General features: G+C 34.0%; 1 protein-coding gene across 8 annotated transcripts in view; it reads left to right on the top strand.

Annotated features, from left to right (window-relative positions):
• STXBP5 (syntaxin binding protein 5) overlaps nt 1-24,211 on the top strand; it is a 112,686-nt gene that overhangs the window by 56,427 nt on the left and 32,048 nt on the right. For all 8 annotated transcript variants that reach the window (XM_082755835.1, XM_082755834.1, XM_082755837.1 and 5 more), the window contains 11 exons: nt 1,316-1,439; nt 2,801-2,879; nt 8,695-8,849; nt 9,839-9,911; nt 11,812-11,959; nt 12,399-12,466; nt 13,494-13,534; nt 15,621-15,841; nt 17,308-17,486; nt 18,389-18,514; nt 19,010-19,161. In XM_082755835.1, coding sequence (XP_082611961.1) covers nt 1,316-1,439; nt 2,801-2,879; nt 8,695-8,849; nt 9,839-9,911; nt 11,812-11,959; nt 12,399-12,466; nt 13,494-13,534; nt 15,621-15,841; nt 17,308-17,486; nt 18,389-18,514; nt 19,010-19,161 — 1,366 coding nt within the window. The remainder of the gene's footprint in view (nt 1-1,315; nt 1,440-2,800; nt 2,880-8,694; nt 8,850-9,838; nt 9,912-11,811; nt 11,960-12,398; nt 12,467-13,493; nt 13,535-15,620; nt 15,842-17,307; nt 17,487-18,388; nt 18,515-19,009; nt 19,162-24,211) is intronic.

A 24,211-nucleotide genomic window follows, 5' to 3' on the forward strand; every position in this document is an offset into this window, starting at 1 on the left:
TGTCTTGTTCTTCTGCATAACTTTATTAAATGTGAAGATCAGATCTGTGTATAATCACTTTAGATGAAGCTGTCTTACATCTGTCTTCTGTGATTTGCTCTTTGCCAAGTATTTACTACCTAAGCGTCCACTGTTGGGTAGGGATCCTTGCAGAGGCAATCCATAGGTACATAAGAAATGGAGTGAGTCTGAGCCCTGTTTACAAATAATCTCTACTGAGGGTATGCGTTCAAAAGATAGTATTGGACAGCCTATTAGCATTCACACATTCAGTTTCTGCTTTGTTTACCTAGAGTAATGTCTCCACCATGATTACTAAGCAAATCTACTTTCTGAGCAGGACCAAAGCTCAATATTTATAGCAGGTAATACTTCCTTCTGCACCTTTTGGATAGTAGATAAAATACTTGGACTTATCATTGTTTATTGATATTTTCATGATATAACTAACATTTTCTTGAATATCACCAAATGGTTTCATAATGTCTTCATGTACTAAGAGACTGGAAGCAGAAATAGCAACAATCATCTATTCCTACTAGTTAATCTGTTTGCTTTATCTGAATGCATTGCTTTATTGTTCATTGTTTTCTCACCTAAAGGCAGCAACTAGATTTCTTTTTTTTTTTTTCTGCAGTAGGTTTTTATGTGGCTTGGCTGATTGCTCACTTCCTAATTTTATGAACATTAAGACATTTCTTTATTTGTGAAAAGATTTACTAGTAGTTTCCTACTCAACACTGCTATTGCAACATCAGAACGCTAATATTTTGTTTTCTTCATCTGAAACTGAAATGTTTAATTTCTTCAAAAAAAAATCTTATTGATCACTTCAATTCTCATTTCACTGGTGTTCTCAGCCCTTGTTTGCCTCTTGTGCATATCCACTTGGCATCTCAAAATGACATGTTAATTTTTGACTTAATGATCTCTTCAAGTAGATCTTCAGTATCAACAAGATAATTTATTTTGCCCAATAATAAGCTTTGGTTAGTGAAGTTCAAATAAGAGTTTGCAGTTATTTTCTGTGTACTACCAACTGTTGAAAATGTTTTAATGCAACATTCCAAGGAGGTTTTTTCCCCCCCCTTAAACATGTCAGTACAATGAAGGTAATGTTTTTGATGCATAAATTATGTCTGAAAGAAGTACTTTAGAACATGGGTAATTTAGGACATAGTAAGAGCAACAAGATTTAGGTAGTGCTTTCTGTAATTTCCTTTTGTTGTCTAATGTCATCAAGGAAGGAGTAATGATAAAATGATACTAAGATATTAGTCTTGTACTGTTATATTTTGTTTGTTTTCTTGTATAGGCTATCCATTCTGTGGCTTGGCATCATGAAGGAAAACAATTTATTTGTAGTCATTCAGATGGTACCTTGACCATATGGAATGTAAAATCTCCTACCAAACCGTTCCAGACAATCACTCCACATGGTAAGATTGAAAATAGATGCCCACTGTGTGCCTTAAAACCCAGAGGAAACTTAATGGAAACTTTTAATGGAAATATGTTTTATAAAACTAAGTATTAAAAATCTATTATTTCAGTGCAAGTAGATTTTGTCATGTCAAATTCTGATAGATTTAATGTTTAAAAAAGTCTGGTCTTTATGAAATAGGAGACCAGCTCAATGCAATATTATCTAAATCTCTAAACTTTAGGCTGTTTTTTACACAATGACATTGATCTTAAAATTAACTAAGGCATGTTTTGCAGAGCTTGCTTTTTGCTTGACATTACAGTCCCATATGTTGTTTAAAATACATATAAGCAAGCATCTGTTTCATGTATAAATGTGTAGATTACCATATAAATTCTTGGAAAGGTTTGTAAAAGAATAAGATTTGCATCTTGTAAGATGTTCCCACTTCTCAGATAATTCTGCATTAATTTAAGCCTAGAAAATTAACATGTTCTGTGAAATATGCGGATGCATATTTCAAAAATATATATATCAGTATACAGAGTATTATCTGTACACGGCAATTTATTTACTTCAGACAAGTGTGAAGGCAATGGTGAGGATAATCTGTGAGGTCAGTTGTAAGATGCTGGATGCTGTAGTTAAGCATTCTGGTTTACGTATCTGAGACTATAGCAAGTCCCTGCTTATTATAGTGGATGTTGGCCAGAGTGGAAAGAGGAAGCTATAAATTTCTCATGGAAAAAAAGGCAAGGCTAACTTCAGTTTTATGTTTTGTCATCTTCACCGTTTTCATTTTGTTATTGGGCTGCAAACTAAATCTTCTGCAGAACTTTATAGCTTTATCAAATGTTATCAATGTACATAGGTGCATATTTACACCATACTTCTAACTTCTATTGACTCCAGGAGAAATTGTGACTGTAGAAGCTTTAGTTGCTAATACTCCAAAGCAGAGGAAGAAGGGCCCTTCATATTCAAGCTCTTAAGGGTAATGCTTAGAATAAACTTAAAATAAAGTTCTTGTAAGCTGAGAAATTGTAATTGCAAAATAGTAGAGATAAGTTTTAAATCCTCCATGCTACTTAAAATAATTTTAGGGGAAGATTATATTTTTGAAAATAAAGATTTCACAACACTGAAGACACACACACAAAAAAGGCACCACTAACAAAACTCTAAATTTTCAGGGTTAATGTACTGATAACTTTAACAATTTTTTCCTGGTATTTCAAGGCATACTCTGTAATTGTCAGAGGTGTTGAATATATGTTTGCATAAATGTTCTACTTTGTAAGTTGCATAGTGAATTTCTTAATTTGCCATCATGTTATGGAGTTGTAAGATTAATATAAGAAAAATTCACTTTAGGAAAGCAGCTGAAGGATGGAAAGAAACCAGAACCCTGCAAACCTATCCTTAAAGTGGAATATAAAACAACTAGAGCTGGGTAAGACTTGTTTTGAATATGAAGTTATAGCATACTTAAAGTAAATTTAGCTCTCTAAGAATGTCATTTGTTTCCTGTTGTTGGGATGCATATTTTGGTATCACTGAGCTACAGTAAAAAAGCTGAAATAATTTTTCAAAAATCAGATTTGCTGAATAAACTGCAAAAACAAATATGAAAAAATTGCTATATACACAAACCTTAACTTAGGTAGTGCACTATCACTAGTATCACTAGTGCACCATCTACATGTTTATTCTATGCTAACAAAAACAATCCTTGTATATTTTTACTATACAATAGTAAAAAACAAAAACGTATCTTATTAAAGAAAAAAAAAAGCCTGACAGAGCACAGAGGACACTGAAATGTAGAGGACTGAAAAATTTTAACTTTGAAAAATAGTGGCCTGATGCAGATATTCTAAATTCTGAATATATGTTCCTCCCCCTGTACTCCCCTAAAATGTTACTGACGGAAGCTGTTCTGGTAGAGTACAGTAATTTATGCATTGAATTGTTCCTAATTATGCACATTGAAAAAGTAACAAAGCAGTAATTGCAAGAAGAGGCTGAGATGGAATTACAGTATCTTGAATAGCATGTTTTGTTAGCAAGACTGCAATTAGGATTGAAGGATTTCATGAACTTTATGGGATTTCTTTTCTTTATGTTTCTAAAGTGCTTTAAAATGGTTGAGTATAAGGTGCAATATAAAGATAAAATATTCATGGAAACCTGCTTAGCTATTTGAATTTCTTTTTTTTGCTTCTGGATGTTTATGTATTATCTTGTTTGCTTTCCAGGCATTCAAATCTATGGAATATTATTAATTGATGTAATATTGATTTCTACTATATATCAGTATTTATACAGATAATATCAGTGGCTGTGTGTAATTTCACTTTCTAAAAGTGAAGTAGAAACCTAGGGCTGGTACCCAGATATTTGAACATCCACAGGCAGTTGAATAGTCATTTTTTTACAGCAGTCTACATCTGTCTGCATATTTTCGCAACTGAAATGTCAAACTGAGATCTAAATAAAGGTACAGATAACTTGAAGCTGAAGCTACTTCAGGTTACAATTTCTGCAGTCAAAAGCCTTCTACTATGAATTCTGAAAAAAAAAATAGTTTATAGAACAAGCTTCAATATTACAATACAGAAACTGGTTGACCTTTTATACAGCTTTTAAAAAGGAGCTTGTTCCAGTACAATTTCTGAGAATACATAGCTCTTTGGGGAGAATGTATCCTAGTGTAGGCTTTTTTGTTACCCCTTATTTTCCAGTGTGCATCAAAACATTCAGTTTGAATCAATTTCAATTTAATTTCTCTTAAATATTCTTCTCCATTCAATGTACTTATTAAATCCATAACAATATGTCTATGTTGTCATATTCTTCCCTTCCAGAAGTTTAATCAAAATAAATACTAAACAGTTTGCCCTGTAGTAAGGAAGTGTTGCACTAGAAATACCTGTTCACATGTGCAGCTGGATTTCTATTTGCTATTTTCTATTATAACAAGAATTTTAAAGTGTGACTAACTACCTTTCAGTGCTTAGATTTTTCATAGCTTTTCTCTTTACTAATGGAAATGTATTAGGTGTGTGAACATGAAACAATTTTGACTGTCATACTTTGCTCATGGCTTGATTTCTGTAGCAGAGAAGAGAATAATCACTTCTGGGTTTGTTTAGGACATGTATCTGGTTTTCTGGCCAGTAAAGGAAATAATTTTGCTTCTATAGTAGTCTGCTCTAGGTGTTCTTCAGAAAACAACAACAAAAAACTAGAAGAAGTTAAAAAGTGGCTAATGCGTAATAAATTATTTTACCTAACTTCTTTTTTTGTGAAAACATAATTCTAATTCTAATAAACACTTTTTTTCTGAGAAAATATGTCCACAACCACACTGAAGGAAGGAGCATAACTGATTGCATTCTGTTGCAGCAGCTAGAGACACCATTCCTTCTATTGTTGCAGCACTTATTAATACCTTCTCTTTCCCCCCCCCCCCCCCCCCCCACTACCTACTCCACATCATGAAGTTGGAATGGGAAAAACAGGAGGATGTGAGCACATGCTGGGGTGCTTACAGAGTACCTATTTGTTCTTTAAGTTTATGGGGGTCTTTGCATTTTTTTGCTTTTTTTTTTAATTTTTCCCTCTGAAGTTATGTTTACCCTTCAACAATAGTGTGTCTATAGCTTTATTCATCTGAGCATATTAACATCTGTAGAAAAGTTACTATTGACAATCCTTCTGTATCTGGACTTAGGAGGTCAAAAAGGCAGGTTCCTGATGTATTCCTTAATCAAACTGGTAAAAACATTGCAATCACAGAGCGTAACATCATTGTTCTCCAGCCATTTAAGTTCATCTAAATTATTCTGTCTTTTGAAGTGGTTGTTCCAAAGGTGAGCTACCATCTGAGTATGCTGAGGTGGCTTTACATGTATTTTCCTGTCTAAAGCATATCCAGAGAATCTCATGAATTTCCTAATGCTAATTTCCCACCCCCCAGGTTCAGTCCATGATGGTATTCACTCTGGCTTAGCATTACGTGAAATTTCTCAAGTTTATTTTTTGCTACTGGAGCTCTGTTTAATGGAAATTACAGCTTGTAAATTTTCCTGTTAATAAGTGAAGAGGGTATTCTGTTGGTGGTAGCTAATGCAGCTGTCAAGACTGACAGTCCAGCAGCACTTCCGAGCAAGATAAATGTATATTATTGGGATCCACAGATTACATGAATAATGAGAAGGTATCCAGATAAGTAAGTTACCGAATTTAGTTTTAGTAGGATTATTTTGTGTTGTGAGCATGTCAGTTGAAAAACACACCTCCCAAAATGAATTTGATTTATCTTCACCATTATTTAAGACTTTCATTCTTGCACTAAAATAACTCTTGAAGCCTTTTCTGCCTTCATTACTAGAGAGTAATTTCTTCACAAATTATAGAAGTACATGTAATAGATTTGAAAGAAAATTGTTCACTCATGGTCTGAAAAGCAAATCAGCTGGTATCATTGGTGTGATGTCTATATCTGTTTTCTCACACCTAAATTGCTGATTCTGATTGCTGAAACTGACTGAAGTTTAACAATTTGCCTCTAAAACTGAGCAGAAATGTTCCTGCAGGAATGTTAGCCACTGATATTGATTGTATTGTGTATTGATACACTGCAAGAGGTAATCCTGTGGGTTTTGAGACCTTTTTCAATGAAACATTTCCACCCATGTAGCGATATTTTCCAGTGTTATCCAAGTAATTTTACAAATTTAAGTGATCGTGCAAATTAATGTGAAGAGATTGATTTCAGTCCTGCTGAAGCAGAACTGTTTCAATGAGGAATTGATGTTCACAGCAGCTGGAAATGCTGTATAGCTGTTCACTAAGAGCTGAGCATCACTTCATGTTGTACATTTTCTATCTTGTTAAATATTTCCTATAGATTTAGGTAGGTAATATGTACCTATTGAAGCTGAATCCATCTCACCTATTACAATTAATTGTAATTGTAAATTACAATCTTTATTTTTCTCTTTTAAATCATTTTTATTAAACATCAGTGTGCACTAACTTTCTAATATGTATCACAATTGAAGAACAACACAAGTATTTAACTAGAAAATGTACACTTGCTTTTATGGTAAATCTTGGCTTAATGAAAATATGAAAAGTTTATATCCAAACCTATTTGTCTTTTTTGTCAGACTAAAGTTAACTGTAATTTTTGACTCATCTGTGAAATATCCATGTGACAGACCTATGTAATCTATTCTCAGCTCTTCCATTCTTTCCTTTTTAATGATACAGACTCTGGTAAGCCTGCCAAAAGCAACCCGATTACCTTGAGAAATAAAACTGGCAGAAACCAGCATGTGATGTTCACTGTTATGTTAGAAACTTGGAAACTAAAATGTATCACTATGGTTTTTATCAGATGATCTAAGTGAATCCAGAAGTCTACTTGTTACTATAAATTGTCCTGGCAGCATTACTAAAAAAATAAAATAAAAAATAATAATAAAAAAAAACTTTTGCCAAAACAAACTACTTAGTAAATAATCCCATCAAAATGAGATACTGGAAGCATATCACACAAGTGATGTCTATTCACTAACATCCTGAAGAATATCATATTTTATTCTCTTCCTGAGAATCACTTTATGGACCCAATCGTAAAAGATTATAGGAAGTTCCCATATGAGGAAGTGTAAGAAAGCAAAAACTTCTCCAAGTTTCAAGGAAAGTGCTTGCAGTGTCCTTACTTCTTTGCTTACTGCTTTCAGTTGTGGTTATGGTGGAGTCAGGGTACTGAATGAACTCAGTGAGGTCTAGCTTATGTCCATTCCTTTGAGATCTGTTTCTCAGCCTCAGAACTTACTGATCATGTTAACCCTTCAGTTAAAGGGCTTTCTGAAGGATCAGGCAGATGGCAAAATAATGAGAAACTGGAACCTGTCCCAGTCTGCTTTGCCTTTAGTACTGCAAACACAATGTCTATTTTAGCCAAGCTTATGAGGGCCAGCATGTGCATAAAAGAAACCCTTCATGCAAAGTTCTCAAGAAGATGTATGTAATCTGTCACACTTCTTTGAAACACAAGTGAAATCCAGTTAGACGTTGGAAAGATGGAGTTATGGGAAAAGACAACATAAAGACATCTCTTCAGCCTCATTTTCTCAATCAGTGAGAATAGTTTTTTTCCCTACAAATTTTCCCTACAAATTTTCTCCAGATTCTGATGTGTTAACTACTTCCACTTAAGACAGACACAAGCAAAGGGTGTGTCTTGCCATCCTAAAGTCGGTGTACAAGTAAATAAGAGGAATTGCGTCCCCTTAGTGGCTGTTGTTCCTCCAGAAATATAATCTCAAATTTGAGGAAGTAGTCAGTAGTGGGTGAGATTTCTTGAGCAGCTATATAAACAGTCAGTCTGCTCTTAAAAAGGTATAAGACCCCATTTTAAACAAACAGTATTAAAGTGAGTGGTGGCCTTTTAATAATTGGGAAATGAAGAAAATATCTAGTACAATATATTTACTTTATCTTACTTTCAGTAAATTATATATTATGTGCATATTAGAGAAAATGTGAATGTTTTGTAATATGCTTCTGTAGCAACTTAATTTTTTTCCAAAGTCCGTAATCTCTTCTACCATGACAAGAAGGCTTTTTGTTTTTGCTCTACTTAGTCATTTAATTACACGGCATGAGTGTAATCTCTGACAGAAAAAATCCCTCAATTTAATGCATGATGGTAGGGAAAAAAAGATAAAACATCTAGAGTAAATATATGTTGAAGTATTGGCATTTATTTATGTACTTGCTTCTTGTAAGGTCTTTGAAGTTTGCCAAGCACCTGGTTGCTTTTCTAAGAAAGCCAAGTTTTTGTGATTGCAAAATTGCTTCGCCTTTTTTCGTAAAATTTTTCATCTTTCAAGCTTTAGGTTAATTCTATACAAAAAGCAAAATTCTTGAGACTATTTCTTTATAATCCTGCAGGAATATTTTATATTGTGGTTATATGTAGGTGTTGGCAAATCTGAATATGCTCTTCAATAGAAGAGAAACAATTCTAAAGTTCAACAAAATAATAAAAACTGCTTCATCTTGGGAAACAGTCTTTTTAAATTTTGAAATGTACCCAAGCTACCTATTGTATGCAGAGCTGCTTTGCGTTATTCTTGATGTATCTGCTTAATGATATTTTGTGGAACTTTACTATTAGGTCACAAAAAATGACCAATCTTTTTACTTATTATCTTGGTTTGATCCTATATATGTCTGATTTATTCTAGGGAGCCTTTCATCATTCTCTCAGGAGGCTTGTCATATGACACTGTAGGAAGAAGACCCTGTTTAACAGTTATGCATGGGAAGAGTACTGCTGTGCTAGAAATGGATTATTCTATTGTTGATTTTCTAACCCTCTGTGAAACACCATATCCTAACGGTAGGCTTTGTAAAGATTTTTCTCTGTACTTTGACCTAATTTCTCTGGAGTTTTATCCCATCAGAATATTTCTTACTATTGTCCTTGTTTTATCTCTGGGGATCAGACTGCAGCAGTAGCAACATCTGTTATTCCTATTGTCTGAGGTCTGTTTTTCTTCCCAAAGCATTCATAATAGAAGAGTTCATAATAAAATCTGTTTTGTTTCTAGAAGAATGCTGATTGCTGGTTGCATGTTTTCCTTTTTTTAACCCCAAAAGCAATTGCAGACAAAAAGTAGCATTACAATTTTAAGCTGCTATTGCAGCAGATGTGTTCATCAATATTTATTACTGCACATGAGACCTTTCCAGTCAATGCTAAATCTTGATTAGCATTTGTGTAGTACTCTTAACTTTAGTGACTTTCTTATTCATTCCAATAGTCACACAAAATTCTTCACTAACTTGTAATCTCTCTGTTGCAGAAGGGGATTTCTTTATCATGGATTAGATAGTTGTCCCACATTAGTGCTATTATTTCTGATTCCGGTGTTTTGAGCTGTCAACTTCCATCAGAGTGTATAGAACTGCTTAGCTCAGAATTTGAGAATTTGTCTTTCTGAAAGACAGCAAGCTAAACTTTGACAACTTCCATATTATTTATTTTATATAAATAAGGAAATTTTGGGGTTGGGGGAGTGTTATTGTTCAGTAATTGGTACTTTCAGAATCATGCTTATACAAGTTCACCTGCATGTTCCTTTTCATGTTATATGATCTGTTCAAATGTTTCTAGCAAATTGAAAAAGAGCTGAGGACATAAGCTAAAGGAGTGTGGCTTTTCCAAACTCAGAGTATTCAGAGGAGTGAGTGCATAAATACCTTCAGAAACCGTGTGTCATCTAAATCGCTTCTCTACTCTTGACTAATCAAGTGCAAGGTCTGATTGAGTGCTGTGCATGCAGAGTATGATGTTTATCTATAACTTAACTTTTTTCTTGCTTTTAGACTTTCAGGAACCGTATGCTGTAGTTGTTCTGTTAGAAAAGGACTTAGTGCTGATTGACCTTGCACAAAATGGGTAAGAATCTTGTATAGTCTTTTTAATGGTTGCTTGCAGTAGTCAGCTTGTTGTTGTGATCTTTAGCTTCTTAATCCACCATACTGCCTCGCTGCCCAAAACATAACATTTTGAATATTTAATATAAGTTTTATTGGGTAGAATATAATACTTTTTAAAAGCAGCTTTTCTCAAGTTATCATGTAGTAGATGGGAACAGTATATGCAACTTTTTCCAAAGTTGACTGAAGGAAATTACTAGCAGATCACTTGTGCTTTTTAATTATCAGTTTATTTTAGAGTGAACTAGAGCTCAGCTGGCAAAATACTGCAAAGAATTTTAGGGAAGGGAGCAGGCGTAAGAGTTGTTCTGAGAGGTTGGGTAATTTTGGCTGACAATGAGTGTGGTTGTCATCATATACATACATAAATATTTGTTAATATTATTCCCGAATTGAAAAGTTTTAAGTATTGGATAGTATTGGTAACTCATTACAGATGTAATAACTACCATGTACACACACACGCACAAAAATTGTGTATATACACAAAATTAGAATGGTAATGTATTCCCTCATTCCTTAGTGTGGTAAGAGGTTGCTTAAAACTAGTATCTTATTACAGTTTTCACAACTAAAACTTACCCCATGCATCTTGAAACTTGTGTTACTTTGCCCATAGGACAATCTGTACGCTGTGGTGGGTCTTGCAATTTTTTATCAGAGGTTTCAAAATCATTATAGGTAATAGCCACCAACTATTAATGGATTAGTAGCAAGGGAACTTGACAGATAAGATCTTTGTGATGTTCCTGATTAAAAGTAATGGACCATGTGAAGAACATCCATCTATGGCAGAACAAAAGCTTGTAAATAAGTATCCTCAAAGTCTATGGTGATACCTTAGACAGTAAAGGATCTGTGAAATTTGGAAGAAGGTCAAGTTTAATCCTAATATCTGAAATTGGTTTAGTTCACAACTTTAATGGGAATGGAAACTACTGAGCAGTTGCATTTAGATTTTCTACGTGGCCATTTTTTACATTGCCATATGCTGAAGCCAAAATTTGTTTCTGATTAAACCCATGGCATTAAGCTTCAAAAATTCATAAAACAAGTTTAATGGGCTTGAAATAAAATGCTTTTTACAAGTCTTTTTTTCTTAAGTGAAGTAGTTGGCAGTGCCTGAAATCTGAAGATAATTCCTGTTCTGTTTCATGATAAAGTAATAATAATCTTCAGTAGCTATGTTTTTTAGAAGACCTACATGGTCTTTGTTTCACTTGCAATGTGTTAATTCTTTTGCACCTGGAAAAAGCAATAAGATGCACAGGTGCATGCGTAGATGCTACAGGATTTTTCCGTTTGCCCCATGCTGTCATATGGATGTAACATATCTTGTTAAAATTAAGCCTCTTTCAGACATTTTTAGAAGAATTTTTAGCTTCACAGATAGCTTTATGTAAAATTATTTGTATGCATAAAGTTTTCATATGTTTTTGCTAACTTTTCCTTTAAATGGGTTGAAAAGCTGTTTCTGATTCACACACACAAAAAGCATAGTATTAATTTGACTGAAGAGTCCTTTGAGCACAGATAAATATACCCGAATATTATTGACTTTTTTTTTCCACATTAAGGCTCATTAACACGTTGAAAATGAGGCTGTAAAGAACAGCAGTGTTGTAAACATATTCTAGGAACAGTACAAACTTCAGGTTCTGTTTAGAGATCTACAGAATCTGTATAGTGTACTCGATGAGAAGTAAAGTTTCATAATATATTCATTCATAATCTAATTTTGTATGCATTTATTTTTCTTTGTACAAAAAGAACCCAAACAGTCTTCAGTGTTTCACTTGTTCTGGATTTAAAATAAACTGTTTTTCCTAGATTGAGTCTTCCACTTTCATCCCTTAAAGGTACCCTATATTTGAGAATCCTTATCCTTTGACAATACATGAGTCTCCAGTTACCTGTTGTGAATATTTTGCTGATTGTCCTGTGGACCTCATACCTGCACTCTATTCAGTTGGCGCTCGACAGAAACGTCAAGGTTACAGTAAGAAGGTAAAACACTTAGTACATAAGTGTTATTTGAAAATTCTGAAAATCAACTGCTCCAAACAGTGTAAGCGTGGCCATGCTATGACTAAAGCTCCACCTGACCAATTATTCTGTCTTTGGCTAGTAGATGTCTAGAGAGGACATAGCATATGTCATGCCTGCTTTCCTGATGTGATTCAATTGATTGCCACATCACTGGAAGCTAAGGGTTTTCTTGGAGCATGGGTGTCGTCCATAGACCTTGTTGACTTTTCTTTGCTGTAGACATATCTAGTAACACAGATTCTAATATTTCTCAAGTTCAGAAAGTTATCTATAATAATTTCAGTGGCTTAACTCTGCACTGTATCTTATTTTCTACCTTGGTGTATTTGTTCCTGTATTCAAATTCCTGTACTATATTTCCAAATTTGATCCTGTATTGCATTGATTAATCTTCTAGGAATGGCCTATCAGTGGAGGCAACTGGGGTATGATTACTCAAAGCTATCCAGAGATAATAATTACAGGGTAAGTGACACCATAGTGTAGTAATAACTCACTTATCTGGTTGAGTAGAACTGAGAATATTTTGATCGTTTATAGAAAGAAAAATGTTCCATGAGTGGTTTAATCATTTAAGAAATTATGTTCACTAGACAAGATATTTACATAATCTTGACAAGAAAGTAAAACGTGGAAGAGAAGGTAGGAATAGTATGAAAGCAAGTGTTTTACTATTATGTGTTATTATGATTGTCTGCTATCTATACATCCTGGAATTTTTCCTTTTTTCTTAACTTTTGGAAAATACTTGAACTATGTTTTAAAGCATAGGAAGTCCATTAAATTGTTATTGATTTTTCAGTTCTCAAAGGAAAGCCAAGTTTTTCTTTTAAAAATAAACAACCAAATACTTAAATGTTTGTTTTGATCTTTTTTTTTAAAACAGGTCCTTCTAACTCTACTGTAAGCAGTAGAAAGGAAATCTAATTTATAACCATGCAGTGCATCACTGAAAGTGAGCGCACCAGTAAAATATTCTTTCAAGAACAGCCCATTAGTCCCAATGAGGATTACTGTCACCTTCGTACTAAATGTTACGGAGATTTTGAGAGATGATCCTGAAAGTCTAGTCTTCTGACTATGCTTTAAGGATAAAAACAAATTCGAAAACTCATTTACGCTGAAATACACTGAAAGTTAATTTAGGCATTTACTTTGAGTGTCACTTCAAATAATGGCATCATTTTAAGAAATAACGCATGGTAAGGTATGCCAAACTGCTTATGAGAAATGTAGGTAACTCAAATCAGTTTAAAATGGGAAATTATTACAGTGGAATTTCAGTGAGGTAACCTCTAAATGTTTTTTTAATCCTTTTTGTCTAAATACGTGGGACATGTGTTTGTAAATGGTTTACCATAAGTTGTAATGACATTTTGTTTTTTAACAAATACTAATAAATGTCAGCCATATATTTAATCAGTTAATAGCAAAGAGGTCTAACACTCAAACTAACCTTTTTATGATCTTATTAATTTTTAATATTTCATAGGCATGCTGATGGGTCAATCAAGTTTTGGGATGCCTCAGCAAGTAAGTGTTTTCAGCAGAGAACTTTTTTCTGTTCAGCAGGAGTTTTCTAAACTTACTGATTTCTCTAATGGAATGCAATTACGAACTAGTCATTCTTTTATTTCCTGCCTTATGTACAGTCAGCAACTCCATATGAAATTTTGATTTAAACTTAAATAAAACTAACATGATTTTTTAGTTAACCTTTCACTTTTTTTTTAACCACCTCAGTGAAAATCATAGAATCATACGGCTTGGTTTGGAAGGACCTTAAAGATCATCTAGTTTCAAGCCCCTGCCCTGGGCAGGGATGCCACCCACTAGATCAGGTTGCTCATGCTCATTTCAAGCTCTTTGTCCACCAGAACCCCCCAAGTCTTTTTCCACATAGCTTCCCATAGTAAGTTCTTCTCCCAGGCTGTACTGTCTGGGATTACCCCAACCCAGGTACAGCAATCTGTCCTAGTAGTTCAAGGCCCAGCTGGAAAAGAAGTTTTTTTGTATTTTAAATTTCAGAAGTAGCTTATTGACCATACAGAAGAATGCCAGCCAAATGCATCCCTTTTTAGTACTTGGTACTTACTTTACTAACTGAATTTCAGTAAATTATTTCAGCCTAAAATTAGGGCTCTTTTTATATAATATCAGCACCCTGGAACTCAGAGTATCTAAAAATGAGAATTGGAGCCAGTATTTGTGCTAGTAAAGTGATCTACACGTTTGTGAAGAAAGGCAGGAGAACAGTAAAATTCTTTGTAGCACTGAACAAGCCATTTTACATTTTTAAAGGGTCAATTGCCTCTGATGGTCTACACAGCTAACAGTGAGAAATGCAGTAAGAATTCAAATTAGAATGGACTACATTGAGTTAGATATTTTAAATCATCTAGTTCTGACTAAACTTACTCTTAGGGCTTTATAGCTGTCTGAAACAATCTTGGAATCATTATCAGTTGTCTTTTGAAAACTTGTGGAAGACTGGTGAGGCTCCAAAATGCTAAGGAGTGTGTGGGTTTGAACAGATGCAATATATATGTTTAAAAACGGGAAGGAGGAGTATTGGGAGTATTATAGATCTTTAATTTGTTTGGAGTGGGGGTGGAACCTGGAAGAAAGAAAAACTGATTGATTCTCTGTGGTTAAAAATATTACTCAGCATAGATCTGTCAAAAGTAGCTCCTGTTATAGCCATTTTGTTTCATTTTAATAACAGATTAATTAGCCTGTTAAAGTGGAAGCTACAGATATCCTGTGTCTTAATTTTGAACCTTTTTCAAATTTCTCCAACACCACAGCCCTAAAGATATAATAGGGCAATGTGAGTATGTGAGTCGGGTGAAGCTACTGAAATACAGAAGAGCAGAAAGGATAGGTTAGGTTTTCATAGGGATATGATTAGTACTGATGTCAAGGGTTTGGATGACTGATCAGAGACTTCCTGTGCAGTTTGAAAGCAACACTAGGGCAGTTGCAAGAATACTGGAAGAAAGAATTAGAATTACAATTATAATTGAGGTTAATATTACTGACTGTTGAGTAGCATGAGACCATTTATTTGAATATAGGATCAAGGCTATACACTCAAAACTTAGTCTAGAAAAAAAAAGTTATGTGGGAGTGCAGTGTCAGCACATACAAAAATCATTGCAAAAATTGTTTTGAAAAATTGGAGGAATTGAGGCTGTTAAGTTTGAAAACACAAGTAAGAGGCCATGGATTTGAAATACTGTAAGGAGAAAGGGAAGGAATTTCACTTTGTGTACCATAGGCTTAAGTTGTGGTGTGGTAAATATAACTAGTTTTTACCAATATAAAGAGAACCTGAAGTGTTGCTAAACGTGAGAAACTCTGACAGCAGTTTGTAATTTAAGCTTAGCATATATATCTATAGATGGGAAAAGTTTTTGATACTAACTGATCCTGCATTGGACGAGTGGTGCACTGCATGGGTGGTATCAACAGTTACTCATTTTTTTCTACTCTGCTGTATTTTACTGAACACGTGGGCTGTCTCTACCAAGAAACATTTCTAAACTAGAAAAACTATCAAGAGAAAAATATTTGCTTAAATGGGAACTAACTATTATTTCTCTTGGTTTGCTCCTAGTAACGCTGCAAGTACTCTATAAGCTCAAAACAGCTAAAGTATTTGAAAAATCACGGAATAAGGATGACAGGCCAAACACGGATATAGTAGATGAAGATCCATATGCTATTCAGATCATCTCATGGTGTCCAGAAAGTAGAATGCTGTGCATAGCTGGAGTTTCTGCACATGTCATTATTTACAGGTTCAGCAAGCAGGAAGTGACAACAGAAGTCATTCCGGTAATTTGTATAACTTTATAGGATATAGCTATAATAAGATTTTTGCAGCAATTCAGTTTTTCATTTTGTTAGTAAAACAGACAAAAAAGATCATCTCAAAAGTGGGAGGGCTTTTCATGGAAGAAAAGTGATAAATTATGAAATTCAGCAGAAATAAAAATTACACACCAAGATTTGGTTTTCATTGCCTTTTTCAGATCTTGCTACTGATAATAGTACTTTGCTCTATCAAACCAACTCATGGATCAAAACTTAGTTGAATCAGAGATATATTTTAAATGGAAGTGAATGAGATATGGAGTCAAAGAATTTTCAAATCTTTCGGTTGATGCCTTTTTTTTTTTTTTTTTTTGCTTGATTACTAATAATTACTATTTTTCTTGGTAACAATTCTGCAGTATGCAGAACAAGAAGGGGAGAACTGTACAATACATGCCCAAAGGTCTATTAAGGACTTTGCTGTTATTGATTTGATACTATTACAAGTTGTAGAAGACTTGGGAAGACTAGTACAAGAGTTTGAGAAATCTTTTGTTAAATTAGAGACATGCAACTTTGCTTATCTGGATATATGAGCAGAAAGCTAACTTGAAGATGGTTAGTTATCAATGTTCTGAATAAATCATTAGTGGTGATACAGTTCTTATTCTTTCCACTTGAGACAAGTCTCAGTAAAGGAGATGAGCCATGTTTGTTTTTCTTCTAGTGTTTAGTCATGTGTAAGTGTATTCCCTTCTAAAGTAGTAGTATTTTCTAATGGATTTTTAGAAATAAGCAAGTAGCAAGCTGATTCTTTGTTCGAAATGCTTTAAAGTTTACTGTATAGTTATTTGTTTGTCTGAATTAAGTTCTGCTTTGCAGATGAGAATAAGATATTGGAAAACTTTCTTAAAACTGTGCTGCAATTAATACTAACGTTGTTGCAGATCCAACAGAAGAAAATCTGAAATCATGATGAGCTTCTGTTCTTTAAAATGTATAGTCTAGATCGATACAACATTAAAAATTGAATTAAGTTCTGTACGTATAGTGCTACTGAGTGGGTATATCAGTCAAACTATTCACCTGCCTTTGGCTCTTCTTAGTTTCAGCATTCCCAAACTACATAAAATAAGCTTTCATCATAACTAAGAGTATTACATGCACATAATGACAATTAAATGAGTCTTGTATTCAGTATTTCCTTTTATTGTCCTTATTGAGCAGGAAACTTGTAAATGGTGAGAAATAAGTTAGGTTTTCAGGTTTTTGTATGTTCAATCTCAAGTAGCTAGTATTGCTCTATTTCTGAAGACCGTGTGTGTTCAGGTTGTGATATTTGTTAAGCAACTTATCTTTAAAAAGATGGAGAAGTCCTGGATGTCACTTTTAGCACTAGTAACTTTGGTTGCACTTCATTTAATTCATGTATTTTTTGAAAGACAGAATTGACAGATTTTGTTGTTGTTTTTAACTTTATGTTGCAGATGCTGGAAGTACGTCTGTTGTATGAAATAAATGATATTGAATCTCCAGATGGTGAGCAGGTGCCACCTTTACCAACTCCTGGCACAGGTTCCAATCCTCAATCCATTGTTCCCCAGTCTCATCCATCAACTAGTAGTAGTTCATCTGATGGACTTCGTGATAATGTCCCATGTTTAAAGTAAGTATATTCTGTTTTGTTTTTGAGTTTGAAACAAGAAAATTTGTATGCTGATAATATATCTACTTGGAAAAATCTTACAGAAATGTTACTGTCAGTGAAACACATTTGTTACAGCAACATTCTGCAAATATCTGGAAGTTAAATTCCCTTTCAATAAATTGATTCCAATCTTAATTTCTTTAAATGTCCTAATTCCAGTTGATATTAATAATAATAATCAGAAAATAGTTTTATGACTATGCTGCTTGTTTTGGGAAACTTTGGCACAGATGGTAGTATAGATATAGATGCTCATGCTGTAGAACAAGCATTTTAAATAAAAATGTTTAAATTAAATTCCTAAGTTTGTTTGTCAGCATGCAGGCAATGTTTCCAAGAGCTTCAATTCCCCCCCGCCTCCCCACCCCTCAAGCTTTTTATTTGTAACTGGTCTACCATCACAGTCATCTTACATTGCTTTGAATTTTTTTCCCTATTGTTAACTTCTTGTTTGTGTTTGTCTAATACCTTGTGCTTCTGTTTTCATTTTCCATATGCTTCTTCCATCCACATGCCTCACTCTTACATCCTCTAAACCAGAGTTCTTTTAGGAACTCAGAAAAGAGTTAGTGCCACCTTCCTTTTAGATGCTGTTCAAGTCAGTACAGAGTGCAAATACTGTACTTTTTCTGAAGAAGAGAGAAATGGAGTTTGTGATCATTGCTCAATTTATTTTCAACACAATAATGAATCAAAGGGGCTTTTAAAACACTGGATGAGCAGTTCTGAGGTAGTTTTCTGTTTTTGGTTGATTTTCTTTGCAGCTATCCAAACTTTCAAAAGTTCAGTGAATTCTGAGCCTGTAAGGAAAAAAAAAAGATTTTAGAGAGTCAAAAAGATATATTTTGCTTACTTTGCAGAGTTAAAAATTCTCCTCTTAAGCAGTCTCCAGGTTACCAAATTGAGCTAGTTATCCAACTAGTGTGGGTGAGCGGAGAACCTCCTCAGCAGATAACCAGCTTAGCAGTCAATTCAGCATATGGCCTGTAAGTATATTCTATGCAATTTTGTTTTTCATTATCTTGTTAATGTGGCAGCTATTAAAAATTAAGTCAGTGTGTTCACATGACTTGCACAGCAACACGAGATGCAATCAATTTCCTGTGCTTAAATTTTGTGGGTCATGGCAGAGTGATTGCTGATGATGCTAATGTCAGAAACAAATCAGCATCATTCTTCCTTGTGTTTGCACTGTAGAGCTAAATGTCAGTTAAGCCTCTGTCAGATAGGTTGGCACATACAATGACAGTGATCTACTTTAGTCAGTGTCACATCTTTATACAAAAGAACACAAACAATTCTGCATTCTAAAATTATAATTGATACAGATTCTTAATTTAGGGCAACTTATTAAAAATAGTAATAATAAAGTAAGAAAAAAATAGGAAGTCTTAAAATTCTTAACAGCAAAAAAATATCAAAATTGAAATTATACCTATATTTGACTAGCATTATCTTCCCTTCCACTTATCTTTTTCCAGAGTAGTTTTTGGAAACTGTAATGGTATTGCCATGGTTGATTACCTGCAGAAGACAGTGCTCTTGAATCTTGGCACTATTGAACTGTATGGCTCCAATGATCCTTATCGTAGGGAGCCACGATCTCCCCGAAAAACTCGGCAGCCATCTGGGGGTGAGTTATTCAGCACTTATTTTAACCAGCTATGTCTATCTTCTGAGTTTATCAAGGCTAACAGTGTCTATTCTTTGCATACAAGTATGCTTTTGCCGTTATGGTTTCATCCTTTCTTCTTGATCATCACTATTGCAGGTTTGTTACTTTTTCCTTCAAAAATAATACTCAATAAAACAATACTCAGTAATGCTTGATATCATTGTTAATGTTTTCTAGTGTAATGTTAGTTTTTTAAAAAACAGATGGAAACGCATGTTCTGTGTATGTAGATGTAAGTTACAAACACTCAGTAGATTTATGCCTTTAACACAGCTTGAAGTCATTTCTTCTGCTAAGCCTAGTATCCATGTCACATGCATGTATAAACCTATTAATATTAGCAGATAGTCACTGTATCTGCTGAGATCATTTTGCATCCTATTTTAACCTTTGTTTAGAAAGGTCCATGATAATCTAAAGAGTGTTATAATATTGTACATGCTCTTATATTAGTTTCGGAGGAAGCCTTTGATATAAATAAATCAATTAAACTTCACAATCCAAATGAGTAAAATAGAAGCTTTTTTTGAAAAATGAACTTGACTTCAAAAGTATACGTAAGAAGGGTGCTTCTTTGCAGTGGAGGAGGAAAATGACCTTTCAGTCAGAATTCCAAACTTTTTGTTGCCAAAATTAAAAGTTAGAATTTCAAGATTTTCTCCTTCTTGTTAGTTAGTGGATAATTTTAAGCTAATTTGGAAAGCAGCTAAAGACAGGGCTATCAACAAAGTCACTGCTTCCCCCATATGATTACCATTTGATGGGAAATTATTGATGTTCAAAAAACTTCTTCATGCTCTAGAGTTGGTTGGTTTATTTTAACTGATCCAGAATAAAGTTCAAGTAACATTTTATCCAAGTGAAAATTGATGCTCCAGGAAATTTTAGTAAAACATTGGTTTGAGAAAGATGTAGTTAACACCAGTCAGCTTACTTCAACTGAGAAAACTGCTTTAAAAAAGCATTAGCACAAAGCAGAACATAAGCAGTTCTTAGCCTGTGTCAGATAAGATATACTTTAAGTATAATTTAAACATATATATATATTTATCTTTGAGAAAGAAAGAAATAACTTTGCAGCTTCACTGTGTTAATTGCACTTGGTAGTAAAGGGCTTAACTTCTACCTCATGCATTTATGTATTAACTGCATTTTTAGTGTTAAAAATTACTTCTCTTGCCTTTTATTATTTTAATGTTCAGCATAAATCTGAGTTAACACTCTGGCTACGATGTTCATGAATCGAGTCTTTCTTGCTCATGAATGTAACTGTCACATGAAATCATATAATTTTTCATCTTACATTTTAATACTAATGACCTGCATGGCAAGAGCGTTTTCTAAACCTGGTTATACAAGTTGTTGAGCTGGCTTTTCTCTCTCAAATGTACTGTTAGTGTCTCCGTCTTTCCTTTTCTCATTGCTGCATAAAGGTATGCTGACTGTGGCTTCTTGCATGTGCGGCCTTTCTAACTTATATTCAGAGTCTGTGAAAAAGCTTCGCACCTCTTATATAAGTAAGTCATCTCATGGCAATAAAATATTTTTGAACATCTGAACCTGATTTTTTTTTACTTGCTGTTTATTCACCAGAAATATTTTTTGTTATTCCATTATAAGTAATTGTTTTAGTTTTAGAAACTGATTTTAATCAATCATACATCTATCACGTGTTCATGGCTTCATTGAAAGAAACTGGAAGGAAAAAAGCAACCATGATAATAGTCTATGTACTGGCAGGAGAGAGGAGGAAAGCAAGAACCTGTCTCATAAGTTGCTGATGTCTATAGGCTCAAGATCTGACTCACCAAATCCAGTGGTCCTCTGAGGCTAGAACCTTCTCTTGCTTGGTCCCCATCCTGGCTGAAAAAGCTTCAGAACTCGTGTTACAAGATGACAACACTTATTTATTTACTTATTAACATTGTAATGGTGATTTGTCCATTAAAAGTGAAAGCTTACTTCTGTGAAGAAATTGCTTGTAGGGTTTGGTTTAAAAGTTCAGGTGTTGGTGCATTGCACAGCCCTGTAGGGGGCTGATGGTAGCCCATCAGAGCCATGAGTTACCCTCAGGGCTTCTCTGATGTGTTCCAGCAGTCACAGCATTCAAGAATTCAGAAAATATAAAGTAGATTTTAAAAGTGCAATGTGCATTTTTCTGGTATGCTAGTTTTCTCCAGCCCTTGGGCTGTAATCCGACCACCTTATAACAGGAGTGTAGAATAAAACTAAACCCAAGGAACAGTGAGCAGGGTGGGGGAAGGCATACTTGAGACTGTGGTCTAGTTTTTTTTAGTTTCTCTCTGTGGTTTTTCCAAAAGAGAAAAAAATAAATGCATTTCAGAGATGGTAGGCTTAATAGCCAACTATTTCTTTCTTTATGGTCTTCCGTCATCTGCTGCCAAGGAACAGTTAGGCATGAAAGAAACGCTTCCACCTTGAGATGATAAAGAACTGATAGCTGGGATCTGATGCTCCTTTGACACTGTGAAGGGAAGCAAAAGATGGGCAGAAGTTCCAGAACTGCCTTCTGAAGCCAACAATTGAAAATCTGAGTTTACCTGGAATATTTGTAGGTTAGAATAGTTTTTTTGAGAGTTGGTTTCTTAACCAAGTAGTTGATCCTGCCTTCCTTCACCATCCTTTCCAAATTTTGACTAGCTAGAGCTGCACACTCACTTTCTATAAAGACTGAAATTAATTTCTCTAGAGTTATTTAACATCTCTAATGATTTCTAGTTTTCTAGTTCTTGCTGTTATCCAGACTTTGGTAGCTTAAAAATAAATAATTATTGTTGTATATGTTTACAAAACTCTGTTAAGCTAAAGCATAATTTTTTGCTGTATTTATGGGATTGGTGCTATATGAGCTAGTCAGTGCACTTTGGGGGTTTGTGTTCTCCAGTTCTTGAATGTTAATACTGGTGTTTAGTGCCTTCAAAAATACAAGGAACTTATGCTCACTCGTTTGTATTTCAAGCCTACATTCATTGAATTCTTTTGTTTTTGTCTTTAAAGCATTTCTATTTTAATACATCTGAAGATTTGTATGCATAAGACTGTTTCAACTGCTGTACAGTTCTAGTAACCTTCAGGCATTACTAGTACTCAGTACGTAAATCTTCCTAGAAAAAGTGTTTGTGTGCTTAATGTGGATGTTTTAGAGAAACTTGAGTGTATTTCTCATTCTTTGAGACAACAACAGCATTAGAAGGTAATCATTCTAACCTATGTAGGCGTTCAGACAAATTATTAATTAGTTGTTTGAAGTTCAGGTTCAGACAGTGTGACAAAGCGGCATATTGCTACTGTCCATAGTATCCAAGATTAGCAAAACCAAAGATTAAATGATTTCATGATAGAGGAAAAAAATATTCTGTTATTCAACCATTTCCACAGATTTTGACCAAACAAAGCAAGAAGAGTTGATCCTTCCTCAGTAAGAACCCTGCTATTTCGTATGTTCCAGCATAAATTGTAAGCAGATGGTCTAAATGGTCTATTAAATAGACATTTATAATTTACTAAATGGCATGTTCTGAGTTAATCAGTTGAAAATTCAGAAAGATTTTCTTTATAAAAAAAATAAAAATAAATCATACACTAAGAGCTATGTATTTTCTAAAGTATGAGTAGAAATGCAAGATTTTCCCTTCACTTGTGATACAAGAATATGATGTATGTTTCTGTCATCTTTTTACTTGGGAAAAGAATTTCAGGGTCGCATCTTAAAGCAACATCTATTTAGAGTCAAGGTACTCCACACTAGCTTGACTGTGAACTGACATTTCAGACTAGTTCTACAGGTACGAGCTATGGTTGGGATTGTATTTTGCAATTTCAGTGAATCTTACCAGGTATTTTACTAGTGTTTTAGGTGACAGTTTATAGGTTGTGAAGCATGCAGTATGTGTTTTGTGAAGGCCTGCTAAACAACGTCTTCAGGTGCTTGTCATGGATAAAAACAAAGTCAATCTTAATCTTTAACTCGTGATTGTGGAAGAAAAAAGTTAGCTTTGGCTGTATGCTGAAATGTGAGAAAATTTTCTACAGGATGATGAGAAATCTATTCATAGTGGCTGTTAATACTGTTTTGAGATCCTTGCTTGATATACAAATTCCAAAATATGACAGGAGAATAGAGTCAGCAAGAAGACAGCCAGTACTGATACCAAATATCACACACTTCAAAATTTTATGACTACACAAAAGAACTACAAATAGCAGTTGTTGCTTGCTTAGTCCCATAATTTTGAGTTCACAGAAGACACCAACCTTATTAACTCTTTCAAAGCTTATTATTGGTGGGAGTTGCAAGGGTTTCTGTGATTTTTCAACAAGTACAATATACTAGAAATGTATGTATGTTTTATATATTCCTATAACGTTTTTATATGTTTTAGCAGAGAGAGTTCAGAATTATTCAGACAAAGTAGAAGCAGTTTTTGCTTGCATGTGACTTTTATTTGATTACACATCAAAAAGTCTTTTTTTAATGTAACCAACAAGGATTTCAGAACTGGAGTTGAATCAAACCAGAAGAAAGTACAGGGGTTGGTTGTTCTACTCATTTACCCATCCTATTTCTACTCCAACTGGATCTGGACATGAACTTGTTTTGAATTTTTAAATTTAGGCTTAAACTAAACCAGACCAACATCAATTGTGGCTAAGCCAAATACAGAACTGAAATCACAGTTTGATTATTGTGTTTATTTAATTGTCTCAAGTTAATTATTTTTAATTCTAATTCTCATGTTGTTTATTATTTTAATTGTATTTTTTGTTAGGCAGGTTTTCTGTGAAGTTGTTTCTTCTGTGATAAATCTGCCTGAAGCTTATGCACAAAATCATCAAACATCTTATGAATCATCTTATCAAACATCTCATTAATGAATACATTAATTAAATTTGGTTGTAGTTCTAGGGAGCATTTAATGCAGCATGATGTTTTTTCTACCTTTAGTAGCATTATATGACTTTGATTCATTTTAAAGTTTATTTCAAA

This window comes from Aythya marila, assembly GCF_965140915.1.
Source record: "Aythya marila genome assembly, chromosome: 3".
NCBI lineage: Eukaryota > Metazoa > Chordata > Aves > Anseriformes > Anatidae > Aythya > Aythya marila.